This window comes from Meles meles, chromosome 9 (assembly GCF_922984935.1).
Source record: "Meles meles chromosome 9, mMelMel3.1 paternal haplotype, whole genome shotgun sequence".
Taxonomy (NCBI): domain Eukaryota; kingdom Metazoa; phylum Chordata; class Mammalia; order Carnivora; family Mustelidae; genus Meles; species Meles meles.
In genome coordinates, this window is record NC_060074.1 from 46,668,364 (window position 1) to 46,685,260 (window position 16,897).

The 16,897-nt window shown below is 40.3% G+C and overlaps 1 protein-coding gene across 1 annotated transcript; it reads left to right on the top strand.

Moving 5' to 3' along the window:
* Nucleotides 1-14,092: 14,092 nt before the first annotated feature.
* LOC123951103 (olfactory receptor 12-like) lies at nucleotides 14,093-15,043 on the top strand. Its single transcript, XM_046019775.1, has one exon. The coding sequence runs from the start codon at nucleotides 14,093-14,095 to the stop codon at nucleotides 15,041-15,043; it is 951 nt and encodes a 316-aa protein (XP_045875731.1).
* The last annotated feature ends 1,854 nt before the right edge of the window (nucleotides 15,044-16,897 follow it).

The following is a 16,897-nucleotide window of genomic DNA, read 5'->3' on the forward strand; positions in this document are numbered from 1 at the left end:
CCTCAGTTTGTAAAACTCCTAAAAGAAAACACAAGGAGAACACATGGCATTTGTCTTGGCACATCAACAGAACAGAAAACAAACAAGTGGAACTCCAGCAAACTAAAAAGCTTCTGCCCAGGAAAGGAAACATTCAAGAGCATGAAAAGCAACCTACGGAAAAGGAGGAAATATTTGCAAATCATATATCTGATGAGGGATTAATCTCCACATGTAAGCAATTCCTACGACTCCAAATTTAAAGAATAAAACCTAAGGACCCAATTAAAAGAGATTATGCTGAGTGAAATAAGTCAAGAAGAGAGAGTCAATTATCATATGGTTTCACTTACTTGTGAAGTGTAAGGAATAACATGGAGGACATTAGGAGAAGGAAAGGAAAAGTGATTTGGGGGAAATTGGAGGGGGAGATGAGCCATGAGAGACTGTGGACTCTGAGAAACAAACTGGAGGTTTTGGAGGGGAGAGGGCGGGGGGTTGGGTGAGCCTGGTGGTGGGTATTAAGGAGGGCATGTATTGCATGGAGCACTTGGTGTGGTGCATAAACAATGCATCTTGGAACACTGAAAAAATAAAATAATTTTTTTTAAAGTGGAGGAAGTATTTGAACAGACATTTCTTTGAAGAAGATATACAAATGGCCAACAGGCATATAACAGAAATGCTCAGCATCACTCAGCATCAGGCAGATGCGAATCAAAACCACAAAGGGGGACCACTTCAGGGTGGCTGCTATAAAAAGAAAACAGGGGTGCCTGGGTGGTTCAGTCGGTTACACATCTGACTTAGCTCAGGTCATGATCAATCCTGGGATTGACCCCATGTCAGGCTCCCCATTTAGCAAGGAGTCTGCTTGTCCCTCTCCTCCTGCCTGCCCCTCCCCTTGCTTCTGTGCTGTCTCTGTCTCTGACAAATAAATAAATAAAATCTTAAAAAAAAGAAAACACACATGAAAAAAAGAAAAAGAAAACAAACACAGGCAAGGACGTGGGGAAATTGGAACACGTGCAGTGGGTGGGACTGCAGCTGTTGCGGAAAAAAGTATTGGAGTTTTTCAACAAATTAAAAATGGAACCACTGTAGGAACCAGGAATCCCATTTCTGGGTAAGTATGGAAAGAACATCGAATCAGGATCTGGAAGACGTGTCTGCTCTTTCAGACTCCATGTAGCACCGCTCACAATAGCCAAGATGTGGAAGAGACACTGTTGGCCATGGACTCATGAAAGGATAAACACACTATGGTTTATACACACAGTGGCATACTTACTGTTCGGCCTTTAAGAAGAAGTAAATTTTGAATAAATAAAAAAATTTAAAAATAAATAAAATAAAAATAAAATTAAAAAAAGAAGAAATTTTGTAACACATGAAGACATGGAGGGACCTTGAGAACATTATGCTAAGTGAAATAAGCCAATCACAGAAAGACAAAAATTGTAACATTCCATGTGGATGAGTTATCTGAAATAGTCAAGGTCACAGAATCAAACTGTGGCATGGTGGTTGCCAGGGGCGGGGTGGTGGAATTGTTAACTAGCAGGCATGAATCTCAGTCCAACAAGAGGAATAAGTTTGGAGATGTGCTGTACTCTGCACTTACAAACAACAATAAGATATTGTGCCCTTAAAAATTGGTTAAGCTGAAAATCTTATGTTGAGTGCTCTTTTCAAAATAAAAATTTTTTAAATGTCCAATCCTAAATAGTCATTCACATAGTTATATGAGTAAGTTCTGGTCCCCCATACAACAGAACACTGGAGATACTGAGATAGAATGTCACTGGCTTAGAAAGGTGACAACTACACAGTATTTGGTAAAAAGATAAAAAATTAAAAATGCAGACATCATGTGGGGTGCAATTATATTTTTGTAAAAGAAAAAGAACAAATTAAGTAAAATACACAGGCACCACTGAGCCACCTCCTCCCCCCACAGGTGTGGATGTAGAAACACCAGATCTCCAACAGAGTTGCGACAGCGATTGGGGTAAGCAGAGGGGCATCCTCGCTGTGCGCCAAACACTTCCTAATTGCTTGAAATTTTCAAACACATTTTGGTTTCATAATTTTGAAAAGCCATCTCCACCTGATTCCCTTCCAAGAACAGAAGTGTATTCAGGGTGGTCTTCTCCCATTCATGGATCAGGCTCTGCTCCAGGGAGGAACAACAGTAAGCACAGAGAGATCCAAAGAGGATTGTTTTTCCTGACAGATCATTTCAACTCACAGCTAAGGTGGTGGGAAGGGCCTGATGGAACAGCTCTGGGCCCAGGAGCTCACACCTGCCACCCCTGGGAGGACAGTTCACTGAGGGCCACGGGGTCTGCTCTTAGATTCTATGCTCCTCTTCTGCTCACCCCTCTGGGGCCCCAAGGGACTTCTGGGCTTTGGTTCCTGGCCCTGTAGGTGGGCAGGGGAGGATCAGACAAAGGTTGGTGACAGGGGACCCAGGAGAACCAAGAGTCCCAGTGCACTGCAGAGGCCAGAACACAAACAAGCTCACCTAATTGGCAATTCAAGACACCAAGCCCCAGCTGTGCTGGTGGAGAGATCTTCCCAGAGTGACCCCCACCATGCAGGTGCCTCTTTCTCCCCAGGTAATGCATCAAGACATGGAAGCTGAGGTGAGCTGAGACCACTGTGTTCCCTGCTTCCACCAAGACCCAGGAGCTACCTGTAGCCTGAACATGGGAACATGGGGCACCCAGGCAGACTCTCTTCCTTGTCCCCTCTCCACTTTCTCTTCATTGCACGTGAAGCCAGAGCAGAATGAGGAGAGATGAGAGTCCTTGGTGCCCACCTCATTATCCTCAGCACAGACATGGGTCAGAAGCTCAGGAGACCATGGGAAAGCAGGTGCTGGCTGTGTGATCTTGAATGAGTCATGACCCTCACCTGGAAGAGGTGAGGTCAAGATGGCCATTGCTCCAGGCTGGGAGGGGGTTGAAGGACACCATGTGTGTAAGGGAGACATGGGGTTATGGCATGCCGTACGCACTCAGGGCTTGCCTCAGCAGCTGGTGACTACACTCCTGCCTTGGCCAGCCCCGTCTTGAGCTTCAGGGTCATTTCAACTAAAGGGACAGGTTTTCATTAAACTCAGAGGATTGCAGCACCAGGCTCCTTCATGAACTTAAATGCATTTCTCAGGCTCAAATCAGTACCACCAGACTACTGAGCACATGCTTCTATGGGACATGCCCACTGCATGGGGGATGCAGAAATAGAGTAGGCCAAGTTCAGCTCGAGGGATCTCATGGCTCTCCATGAATGCAGACATGAAAACAAACACCTGTTATGTAATGGGACACAGATAGTGAGAGGGGGCATAACCAGGTTGCTGATGGCACAAAGCAGGAAACAGTCACATCAGATAGGTGATGGAGAGCCCATGGGGAGACAAGAGAGCTGGTCACCCCACGCGGGGGATAGGGGTACACGGCCATTCTGGGAAGAATGATAGAACCAGAAAATTACTGAGCAAGATGCTCCTGGCTGGAGCCAAGTTCACCTGGAAGGCCTGAAGAAAGACCCTTCTGGGGGTCCACTCCAGGCCCACTCAGCTGATGGGGAAGCCATCACTCATTTGTAGTAGGGAGCAAAATGACCTGAATGGAGGCTTTGGTGCCTCCACACAGGGAGCTCTGTGTGGGAAACCAAGCAGGGAACAGACAGGCTGGAGTTCATTAGCAAACCATGGCGGCCATTCAGTCAAGAGGTGAAAAGGGCCAGGAGTTGACAGGAGGGGCCAAGTCAGGAACAGTGAATGCAGATAGTCAGGATAGAGCTCAGCATGGGCAGGGGAGGGGATGGGCGGGATCTGAGGTGGGTTGTGCTGCTGACATCCTCCACCTGGACGTGAGCGAGCAGTTTTGAACAGGATGACTTGGGTTCTGATGAGATCACCCACTGCCATTTGGAAATCCTGAGAGGTTTCCAAACTCTGAGAGGAAGAGACTGAGTCGGTTGTGGAATTAGCAGCTGTTCGCAAAGTGTGGTCCATGGACCAGCAACATCATGCTCAGTGTTGCTGAACTGGTTGTTGTTGAACTGGTATTCTGTCCCTATCTACTGCTCCACCAGACAGATACACCACAATCCACTTGTGTGGTTTCCCCTTTGCAGTTATGGTGACACTGTGGAAAACAGTCTTATCCTGGTCTCCTTGTGCATGTGTGTGCACTTCTGTTGGGTGAATACCTTCCAGAGGGAAAGTGAAATCACAAGTAAGGCCATGTGTTTTCAGCGTCAGTTGAAAATGCCAAACTTCTTGTCCTAATTTCCACTCCCTTCGAGTTGCTCCTGTCCTAAACACACTGGTTACTGCCAGTCAGCTTCACTGTGGACGTAGTAGGTGTGCATGAGCACCACGCTAACGTGTGAACTTGCTTTCTCCTGATGAACAGCAGGGTTGTGCACATTCGGCTCCTCTCCCTTGTGTGTCACTTCTATCAGTCTCTTGCCTATATTTACTGAGTTCTTTTTCTTGTTTGTCTAAGGATTATTTCTGTATTGTGCAGACAAGTAATTTTTCCCTTCATATACAGCAAGTATGTCTTCCCAAGCTGTGGTTTGCCTTTACACACTCTGAAGACTGTCTTGATTTTCATGTAGTCACATCCACAGGGTATTTCCTTTATGCTTAGTACTTTTTGCTCCTTGCTTAGGCAACTGGGGAGACACTTTCCTGCACTAGGGTCATGAGGGTCTTCTGTATTGTCTCCATTATTTTGCTTTCAAATTTATTTTTTTATTCAAATTCAATTACCCAACATATAGTACCTCATTAGTTTCAGATATAGTGTTCAATAATTCATCAGTTGTGTCTAACACCCAGTGCTCACCACATCACATGCCCTCCTTGATGACCATCACCCTTTCTGCATTCAGCCTGTGATTGCTTTTTGTGGATAGTATGAGGTAAGAGCTAAATCTCGTTATTTACCAGATGACTATCAACTGTCCCAGATCTTCCCACTTTCTTACTGTTTGGTGAATTGAATGTTGAGATAAGCACAGGATTGATTTCCAGGCTCTCTGTTCTGTTCCATCAGCACACAGTCTATCCTCTGCCACCAACACTGTTTCATTACTGCTACTTATGAGTCGCTATCTGGTAGCACAAATCCCCCCACGCTGTTTCCCTTCTCAAGATTGTCTTGGACACACTTGATTTTGCACATTTCAATACACGTTTTAGGATCAGCTTGTCAGATTCCACAAATAAAAATCACTGGGATCGCACTGACTCAGTTCAGTGTGGGGAGAATTGACATTTATGCAATATTGAGTGTGCCAGTTTGGGAACCTGGCACAGCCTGCCATGTTACTTAAGTCTACTTTGGTTTCTCTCAAGTTTTTTGCAAAAAATTTTACACATATTTGGTAATGGATAGTTGCAGGTTACTGAAATGATCTCACTTTTTTTTAAAAGATTTTATTTATTTATTTATTTATTTGACAGACAGAGATCACAAGTAGGCAGAGAGGCAGGCAGAGAAAGAGAGGGGGAAGCAGGCTCTCCGCTGAGCAGACAGCCCGACCCGGGGCTCGATCCCAGGATCCTGAGATCATGACTTGAGCTGAAGGCAGAGTCTTAACCCACTGAGCCACCCAGGTGCCCCATGAAATGATATCACTTTTGAATGGTCATTTTCTAGCTGTTTTCTGTTGGCCCATGGAAATATTAATCCTATATATGATGCTATACTTAGCAAGTCTTCTAAATTCACATATGGATGTTCATAATTTATCTGTGGTTTAACATGGATCTTCTATGTACACAATCACACCATCTGTTATCAATGACAGTTTTTTATTCTTTCTTCCCTTTTTTTTTTTTTTTTTGTTATGTGAGTCACCATACAGTACATTAGTTTTTGATGTGGTGTTCCATGATTCTTTGTTTGCGTATAACACCCAGTGCTCCATGCAATCTGTACATTCTTTAATACCCATCACCAGGTTCACCCATTCCCCTCCCCCCTCCCCTCTAAAATCCTCAGTTTGTTTCCTGGAGTCTATAGTCTCTCATGGTTCATCTCCCACTCCAATTACTCCCCCTTCGTTTTCCCCTTCCTTCTCCTAGTGTCCTCCATGCAATTCCTTATGTTCCACAATAAGTGAAACCATATGATAATTTACTTTCTCTGCTTGACTTATTTCACTTGGCATAATCCCTTCTGGCTCCATCCAAGTTGATACAAATGGTGGGTATTCATCCTTTCTGATGGCTATATGTACCACATCTTCTTTATCCATTTGTCTGTTGAAGGGTATCCTGGCTCTTTCCACAGTTTGGCTATTGTGGACATTGCTGCTATAAACATTGGGGTGCATATGGCCCTTCTTTTTTTTTAAATTTAATTTAATTTTTCCAATATTCCAAGAGTCATTGTTTATGCACCACACCCAGTGCTCCATGCAATATGTGCCCTCCTTAATACCCACCACCAGGCTCACTTAACCCCCTACCCCTACCCCTCCTGTCCAAAACCTCAGTTTGTTTCTCAGAGTCCACAGTCTCTCATGATTTGTCTCCCCCTCTGATTTCCCACAATTCACTTTTCCTTTCCTTCTCCTAATGTCCTCCATGTTATTTCTTATGCTCCACAAGTAAGTGAAACCATATGATAATTGACTCTCTTCTTGACTTATTTCTCTCAGCATAATCTCCTCCAGTCCCATCCATATTGATACAAAATCTGGGCATTCATCCTTTCTGATGGAGGCATAATACTCCATTATATATATGGACCATATCTTCTTTATCCATTCGTCAAGATGTCCAAGAGGGGCATTTTGGCTCTTTCCACAGTTTGGCAATTGTGGCAATTGCTGCTATGAACACTGGAGTACAGATGGCCCTGCTTTTCTTTGGGGTAAATACCCAGTAGTGCAATTGCAGGGTCATAGGGAAGCTCTAGTTTTAATTTCTCAAGGAATCTCCACACTGTTCTCCACAGTGGCTGCACCAACTTGCATTCCCACCAACAGTGTAAGAGGGTTCCCCTTTCTCGATATCCTCTCCAACACACATTGTTTCCTGTCTTGCTAATTTTGGCCATTCTAACTGGTGTAAGGTGATATCTCAATGTGGTGTCCCTCTATTTTCATTTCAAAATTATTACTTCGGGGCGCCTGGGTGGCTCAGTGGGTTAAAACCTCCACCTTCGGCTCAGGTCATGATCCCAGGGTCCTGCCATCGAGCCCTGCATTGGGCTCTCTGCTCAGCAGGGAGCCTGCTTCCCCCTCTCTCTCTCCCTGCCTCTCTGCCTACTTGTGATCTCTGTCTGTGAAATAAATAAAATCTTTTTAAAAAAATTATTACTTCAACTTATTTATTGAAGAAAACAGGTCATTTTATCACAAAAACCTTCTCATGTCACTAATCACATCCCTGTAGTGTTAATTAGCATATTCTTTTGCTCTTTATATTTCCTGTAAACCATTAGGTCTAGAGTCTCAGTCCTTCTCATGATTGAATTTTTGGCAGGAATATTTCATAAGTGTTGTGTGTATTTCCACTGAGAAGCCCACCTGGCTGAATCTCTTGTTTTGTAATATTAGTGGCCATTAGTAATCTTACCTAAACTTGTTATTTCATCATTTATAACATGATAATATTCAAATTCTGTAATTAATTCTTCATTTATTAGTTGCAATATTCTATAAAGGGAAAATCCCTCTAAGCAATTATTTCATTATTGTGAGGGTCACTGTGTGGATTCCCTCAGCATCATCCTCTAAAGATAGTCAGCCAATGAAGTTTTGTTTTTTTTTCAGTATCATGAATGTGTGGACTTTTAACATATTTGATGTCCTTCAATTAAATTCTCTCATTTAAAATGCTGGTGAAAGCTCTTATTTCACCCTCATTTTTTAAATCATTTTTAACATTTTAAATTGAGGAACAATTCTCACATAACATAAAAGTCACAATTTTACCAGTTCAAACTGTACAAACAAGTGTGGTGTTTCATTTTTTATTATCTCCACAGCATTGTTCAACCATAACCCCTCTCTGGTTCCAGAATAGTTCCAACACAGAGAAACCCTGTGCCCATCAGCACTCTCCTTCCCTCTCCCCCAACCATATTTTGGCAAATAAAAATATACTTCTGTCCCTGTTTTGCACATTTTATATAACTGGGATTATAGAATATGCAGTCTTTTGTGTCAAGCTTCATTTACTTAGCATATTGTTTTCAAGGCTCATCCATGTAGTATCTTGTTTTAGAATTCTATTTCTTTCAGGTTGTCTGGATGGCTCAGTCAGTTAAGCATCTGACTCTTGATTTGGGCTCAGGTCATGATCTCAGGGTTGTGAGATCAAGCCCCGTGTTGGACTCCATGCTGGGCATGGAGCCTGCTTAAGATTCTCCCTCTCCCTTTCTCTCCCTCTGCCCTTCCCCCTGCTTTCTTGTGTGTTCACTCTCCTGCTCTTTCTCTCCCTCTCTCTCTCAAAAAAAAAAAAAAAAAAAAAGAACTTCATTTTATGGCTGAATATTGTTCCACTGTATGAATATTTCACATTTTATTTATCTATTCGTCATGTGACAGACATTTGGCTTGCATTCACCTTTTGGTTATCATGAATATTGCTATTATGAACACTTGTGTACAGGCTTATATGTGAACATATATTGTCAGTTCTCTTGGGCACATAACTTTATGTAGCTTATGGTGGGTCATATGGGAATTCTACATCTAACTTTTTGAGGAATGGCAAGACTATTTTCTACAGAGGCTACACCACTTGTTTATTTGTACCAGCAGTGTATGTGAGTTCTAATTTTCCCAAATTTTTACCAACACTTATTATTCTTTATCTTTAAAAAAATGTAGCCATCCTAAAGAGTAAAGTGGCATCTCATAGTGGTTTTAATCCACATTTTCCTAATGGCTAATGACATTGAACATCTTCCCTTATACTTACTGGTCAGTTGTATATTTTCCATAGAAAAATGTCCATGCAAGTCCTTTGCCCATTTGAAAATTTGACTGTTTGTCTTTTTCTCGCTGAGTTGAAAGTGTTCTGTATATTTCATGGATACTAGAGTCGTATTAGATATAAAATTTGTCAATATTTTCTCCCATAATATGGGGTTTGATTTCATCTTCTTGATAGTGTCCTTTGATGCAGAAGATTTTAATTAGGATAAAGTTCAATTTGTCTATTTATTTTATTTTTAGTTTTTCTACTTTGTTGTTTGTTCTTTGATATCATATAATAAACTGCTGACTAATCCCAAGTCACAATAATTTACACTGATGACTCTTTCTACTCTAATAGTTTTATAGTTTTTGCACTTGCATTTAGGTCTTTGTCCATTTTGAGTTAATTTTTGTTTGTGGTATAAAAGTTCTTAATGTATTCTTTTGCATGCATATGGATATTCAGTTTTCCAACCACTGAAGACTATTTTTTCACTATTGAATGGTGTCCTTGGTCCCCTTGTTGAAACCTGCAGATGTGTGATTTTATTCTAGATTCTTAGTTCTATTCCATTGGTCTATGTCTGTCTTTGCACTAGCACAACACTGTTCTGCTTCTTAGTAAGTTTTGAAGTCAGGAAGTGTTAGTCCTCTTACTTTCTTTTTATTTTTTTTATTATTTATTTATTTATTTATTTTTGCTATTTAGGGTCAATTTTTGCCAAAAAGAAAGGCAATTAGAAATTTTATAGGATTGCATTGAATCTGTATGTAAATTTGGGGAGTACTGCATCTTGACAATATTAAGTCTTCCAGTCCATGAAAATGGGATAACTTTACATTTATGTGGGTCTTCTTTCTTTTCTTTCAGCAGTGGTTTGTAGCTTTTCTGTGTCTACTGAGATTACCATGTGTTTTTGTCCCCTTAATTCCATTTGTATGGTATATTATATTGAATGATTTTTGTATATTGAACCACTCTTGCATTCGTGGGATAATTCTCACTTAGTTATGCTATATAATCCATTTAAAGGTCTTCTGGATTTAGCTTGCTAATATTTTGTTAAGGATTTATGCATCTATATTCATAAGAGATACTGATCAGTAGCTTCATTTTCTTGCAATATCTTTATCTCAATTTAGTGTTAAAACAATACAGACCTGGGTATGATGCCAAAACAATGAACACTGTTATGCTGTAAATAAACAAATTTTAAAAAAAGGGAAAAAAACAAAAAACAAAAACAAAAACAAACAAACAAAAAAACAATACAGACCTTACGAAATGAATTAGGAAGAGTTTCCTCCTACTCTATTTTTTTAGAGTTTGAGATGTACTGGTGTTAATTTTTATATTTTATTTTATAATTTCAGTGTTCCAAGACTCATTGTTTATGTACCACACCCAGTGTTTATTTTTGAAAAATTTGTTTAAAGCCACGAGTTAAACTATCTGGTCCTGAGCTTTTCTTTGTTGGAAAAGTTTTTTGACTACTGACTCAATCTGTTTGTTATACATCTGCTCAGATTTTCTATTTCTCCTTGAGTCAGTTATATTAGTTTGTGTGTTTCCAGGAATTTGTTCATTTCTCCTAGGTTAGCTGATGTGTTGACATACAATTATTCTAATATGTTCTTATAATACTTTTTATTTCTGTAAGGTCAGAAGTCATTCTCTGCTTTATTTCCTGATTTTAGAAATTCAAGTCTTCTGACCTTTTTTTTTCAATCTAGGTAAAGGTTTGTCAAGTTTGTTAAACTCTTCAAAGAACCAAAGTTTAGTGTCATTGATTTTCTGCATTATTTTACTCATCTCTAATCTTTATTTTTTTTAATTTATTTATTTATTTTTTCAGTGTAACAGTATTTATTGTTTTAGCACAACACCCAGTGCTCCATGCAATACGTGCCCTCCCTATTACCGACCACCTGGTTCCCCCAACCTCCCACCCCCCGCCCCTTCAAAACCCTCAGGTTCTTTTACAGAGTCCATAGTCTCTCATGGTTCACCTCCCCTTCCAATTTCCCTTTTGTTTCTAATCTTTATTATTTCATTCCTTCTATTTGCTTTGAGATTAGTTTTGTGTTCTTTTCCTTTCTTTTCCAAGATGGAAAGTTAAATTATTGATTTGAGATCTTTTTTCAATATTGGTGTTTATAGCTATAAATTTCTGTGTCCTTCTTTCATTGCATCTCCTAAGTTTGGGTATGTTGTGTCCCATTTTCATTAATCTCAAAATACTTTATAATTTCCATTGTGATTCCTTCTTTTACCCACTGGTGATTTGAAGATGTGTTGTTTAGCTTCCACATATTTGTAAGTTTTCCAAATTGCTTTATGTTATTGATTTGTGATTTCATTTCATTTTGTTTGGAGAACATAGTATAATTTAAATCTTTTAAAATTTATTGAGACTTACTTTGTGAACTAACATATGGTCTATCCAGGATAATGTGCCATGTGCACCAAAGAAGAATGTATTCTGCTCTTGTTGGATATAGTGTGTTCTACATATGCTTGTTAGGTCTATTTGGTTTATACTGTTGTCCAAATACATTATTTCCTTGCTGATATTTAATTTTGTTGTTCTATTCATTATAGTGGAGTATTGAAGTCTTAAACCATTATTGCTAAATTCACTTTGAGTCTTGAAGGATATTTTGGGTAGATATAGAATTCCAGTAGTAATTGTTTTCTTTGAACAAAGGAAAATATAATCCTTTTGCTTTGGCTTCCATTATTTTTAATCTGTAAGCCAACTGTCAGTCTTACTTCTAAAGTTGATACTTTGAAGTGAATATGTCTCCTTTAAAAATATTGATTGATTTATTTTAGGAGAAGGGGCAGTGGGAGACGGAGAGGGAAAAAGAGTCTCAAGCATACTCCACACTGAGTACATACTCCCATGAGGCCCAATATCACAACCCTGAGATAACAACCTGAGCCAAAACCAAGAGTCAGAGGCCTGACCAACTGTGCCACCCAGGTGACCCTGGAGTGACTGTCTTCCTTCTCAGGCTGCTTTTAACATTTTTTTCTTCAGTTTGGTTCTAAATACTTTTAGTATGATATGTCTAAGTGTAGTGTTCTTTGTATAAATCCTGCTTTGATTTTGTAGGGTTAATGAATCATTGATTTGAGATAATACTTGGCCATTATTAAAAAAAAGATTTATTTTATTTATTTATTTATTTATTTATTTATTTATTTATTTATTTATTCAAGTTCTGATTCAGCCTATTTATCTCTTTCCTCCCTTTTTAGGAACTCATACTATGTATGTCTCTATATCTTCAGTCTCTAACCTTTGTTTCTGATTTTTCAATCCTTTTTCTATTTTTATTATTATTTGTAATGTTAGTCACCATACAGTACATCTTTAGTTTTTTTATAGTAGTGTTCCAAGATTCATTGTTTACATATAACACCCAGTGCTCCATGCAATACATGCCCTCCTTAATACTCATCACCGGGCTAGCCCATCCCTCTAACCCCATCCCCTCTAAAACCCTCAGTTTGTTTCATGGAGTCCACAGTCTTTCTTGGTTCATCTCCCCCTCTGATTTCCACCCCTTCATTTTTCCCTTCCTTCTCCTATTCCTTATGTTCCACTTTTGAGTGAAACCATATTATAATTGGCTTTCTTTGCTTGACTTATTTCACTCAGTATAGTCTCCTCCAGTCCCATCCATGTCGATGCAAATGTTGGGTATTCATCATTTCTGATAGCTGAGTAACAGTCCATTGTATATATGGACCACATCTTCTTTATCCATTCATCTGTTGAAGGGCATCTCTGCTCTTTCCACAGTCTGGCTATGGTGGACATTGCTGCTATGAATCCTGGGGTGCATATGGCCTTTCTTTTTGCTACATCTGTATCTTTGGGGTAAATATACAGTAGTGCAATTGCCAGGTTATAGGGTTGCTCTCAACTCTTTTTCTCTTAATGCTTCATTCTGAATATTTTCTACTGATCTGTATTCTAGTTTACAAATTTTCTCCTTAGCAATTTCTAATCTGAAAAATCCATTCATTGAGTTCCTAATTTTAGTCATTGTACTTTTAAAAAATTTACCTGCTATTCTCTTTATTACTTCCACAATCCTGTTAAAATTCTTAGCCTCTTTTATCCTTTGAACATAATAACTTTCATTTTTTTTAATTTAAAATCAAATAGTCAACATATACCACATTACTAGTTTTTGATATAATGTTCAATGATTCATTGGTTATGTGTATGTTAACTCCAAAATCTGAAACCTCTTTGGGTTTTTCTATTGTTTCTGATATTTTAATTCATATTGCAGGAACTCCTCAATTTTTGAATTGTGTGTCTGGCAGTATATACACAAAACTTCTATGGATAACACTGAGGGCTAGAATAATGCGTCTTCTTCTTGAGATGTGTTTATTTTTGCAAGGTGTCAGAGACACTAGCATTCACATCACCTCTTTTTTTTCCATTTCATTTTATTTCTTTTCAGTGTTCCAGCATTCACTGTTTATGCACCACACCCAGTGCTCCATGCAATACGTGCCCTCCATAATACCCACCACCAGGCTCACCCAACCCCCCACCCTCTCCCCTCCAAAACCCTCAGTTTGTTTCTCAGAGTCCACAGTCTCTTATGGTTTGTCTCCCCCCTCCAGTTTCCCCCAACTCACTTCTCTCCATCTTCCAATGTCCTCTGTGTTATTCCTTATGCTCCACAAGTAAGTGAAACCATATAATACTTGATACAATTTCAGTGATTGAAACAGTCAGAAGCTGAACTGCCTACCTACTCCTTATTTAACTCACTCCTATGGTGCAACCTGGGTGGTCCCCAGTAACCAACCACTGTCAGCATTAACTCTTTAAGACAGGAAAAACCTCACTGCTTAGATACCTGGCCTCTCAGACTTCATTTTCAAAACTGGCTTTTTCAAGAAAAAAGAAGTTCTCAGTAATGAAATCCCTAGACCTCTGTGTTTATCTTGGATTTTGTTTAGTAATTCTTTACTAAATCATTAACTCTCTTATACCTTCAATCAGATTTTTTTTGTTGTCATTTATCTTTTCTTAACAGTCTTCAGCAGGAAGTTTAGCTTGACCTACTTCATCTGCTAATACTGGAACTGTAATTCCCCTGGTGAGGACTGAGGTTCATGCCACCCCCCAGAAATGGAAACCTCTCCATTGTTTACTTTCAAGACTTTGTGCTGGAGGGATTCAAGGGAGGACTGGAGACCCAGGCCCTGCTCTTCGCTGTGTTCCTGGCCCTGTACATGGTGACTATGCTGGGGAACCTCACCATGATCATGGTTATCACCCTGGATGCCCACCTGCACTCCCCAATGTACTTCTTCCTCAAGAACCTCTCCTTCCTGGATTTGTGCTACTCATCTGTTATTGCCCCCAATGCCCTGGTCAACTTCTTCTCCCCATCCAAGGTCATCACCTTTGCAGGCTGTGCCACCCAGTTATTCTTTTTCTCCCTACTGGTCACCACTGAAGGTTTCCTCCTGGGTGTCATGGCCTATGACCGCTTCATGGCCATCTGTAGCCCCTTGCGCTACCCTATCACCATGTGCCACTCTGCCTGCACTCGCCTGGTTCTGGGCACCTACTGTGGAGGCTGTCTCAACTCTGTTGTGCAGACCAGCTTCACATTCCGCCTCCCATTCTGTAGCTCCAACCGCATCAACCACTTCTTCTGTGATGTTCCCCCCCTGCTCCAGCTCGCCTGTGGCAACACAGCCATTAATGAACTTATCTTGTTTGGCATCTGTGGGCTCATCATTGTGGGTGTGACATCTGTGGTCCTCGTCTCCTATGGCTACATCACGGTGACCATCCTGCGGATGCGCTCAGGAGCTGGGAGACGCAAGGTCTTCTCCACCTGTGGCTCCCACATGGCTGCAGTGACACTCTTTGTTGGGACTGTCTTTGTCATGTATGCCCAGCCAGGAGCAATTGAGTCCATGGAGCAGGGCAAGGTGGTCTCTGTCTTCTACACGCTGGTCATCCCAATGCTCAATCCCCTCATCTACAGTCTGCGAAATAAGGATGTGAAGGAGGCCTTGTGGAGGCTGGGCAAGAAACACACAGCCATGTGAAGGAGGTACTGGAGGGAAAGACTGCCCTCCAGGCTGGATGGAAGTCTCAGAGAGACACTGAAATATGAGAACCCCCTAAAACCATTTCCACTTCCACATGGAATTGGATATGTTAAGAAACTCATTCATTTACTCTTTCAATCAATGTTGCTTAAAAACTTTTAATGGATAAGATGTTTATTAAATGGGAAATACATAGAAAAATAAGGATGTTCTTCACCCAATAAGTGCTCAGAGAAGGAACAATGACTTGAATCACATGAAGACTGGGCAGAGAAATCACTGGGCATCAAGGCAGGGGTGGGTCTTCTGTCTATTACTTATCATGGTTCCCTGGGCCATCCAGATTTAGTGGGAAAGAAATCAGATGTTTGTGCATCTTGATCTAACTTGTAAGAGAATACTGTTTTAAACACTGTACCTTTACCCTCCTGTACTCTAGATGCAGGGCCTTGCTGTCTCCTGTTGGCCAGACATGAGTATTTGCCCCTCATAAATGGGCTGCCATCCTTAAAATACCACTTCCAGAGAGATCTGTTTAAAATAATAATGTAATGCATGGCCAAGGAATTCCCCATGGTGGAATAGGCTTGGCTGGAGTGGTTCAGGTCTGACGATAGGGCCTCTCTCACAGAAGAGCCAGGTTGGTGGTTTGAGGCAAATGCATTGGTTTCATTCAGGGGAAGGAGTTCCCTTGGGCTCTGCTTCATGACACCAAGGGCATGGAAGACACTGTTAATAGAAAAGATGACCTAGAGCTTCAGCTGTGACATCCACCTTCCTAGTCACAGAATGGTAGACATGAAGTATAAACAGATACAGTTTCTATGCATCTACAGAAAAAATATCAAACCATATCCACTCAGGGAGATCACCACTACCCAGGTAGAAAGAAACCTACTCAGTTTCCACAATACCCCTGCCTCCTTATAGTCATCGCCCTGCAAGGTTAACACCTATCCTCCCTCTAACACACAGATTAGTTTTGTCTGCTGTGAATTCCTATGAATAGAAGAACACAATTTTTCTTCTTTTGTACTTTTTTGGGGGTAATATTCTTTTTATTTTATAAACATATAATGTATTTTTATCCCCAGGGGTACAGTGGGGGTAATATTCTCTTTGTGAAGTTAATCCTTGTGATTATGTGTAGTAATAGTTCTTTAATTTTCATTGCTATATAAATTTCCTTAAATGAAGATACCATAATTTATCCATCTTACTGTTGATGAACACTTGGGTTGTTTCCAGTCTTTTTTTTTAAAGATTATTTATTTATTTATTTGACAGAGATCACAAGTAAGCAGAGACACAGACAGAGAGAGAGAGAGACAGAGAGAGGAGGAAGCCAACTCCCTGCTGAGCAGAGAGCCCAATGTGGGGCTTGATACCAGGACCCTGAGATCATGACCTGAGCTGAAGGCACAGGCTTTAACCCACTGAGCCACCTAGGCACCCTGTTTCCAGTCTTTTTTTAAAAAAATGCTGTTATGAAATACTTTTACAGGTTTTTTAATTTTTAATTTTTTTGCTGTGAATTAATTCCTTTGGGCATTCTTAGGAGTGGAATTGCTCATATTTTTGGATAATTCAAGTTTTCAAAAAATGTTACAGCAATCTTTGTTCCCAAAAATAGTGTCCAAGAGTTCCTGCTGCTACACATCATCACAAACAAGCCATATTGTCCGTCTCATTAATTTTAGTCATTCTGGTGGACATATAGCCACATATCATTGTGGTTTTCATTTTCATTTCTCCAGTGGCAATGGGACCAGATTTTCATATATTTAGCAGCAATTTGGATGTCCTCTTGGAGATGTATATATGCTTTTCTTAGTTTTTCTACTGTATTGT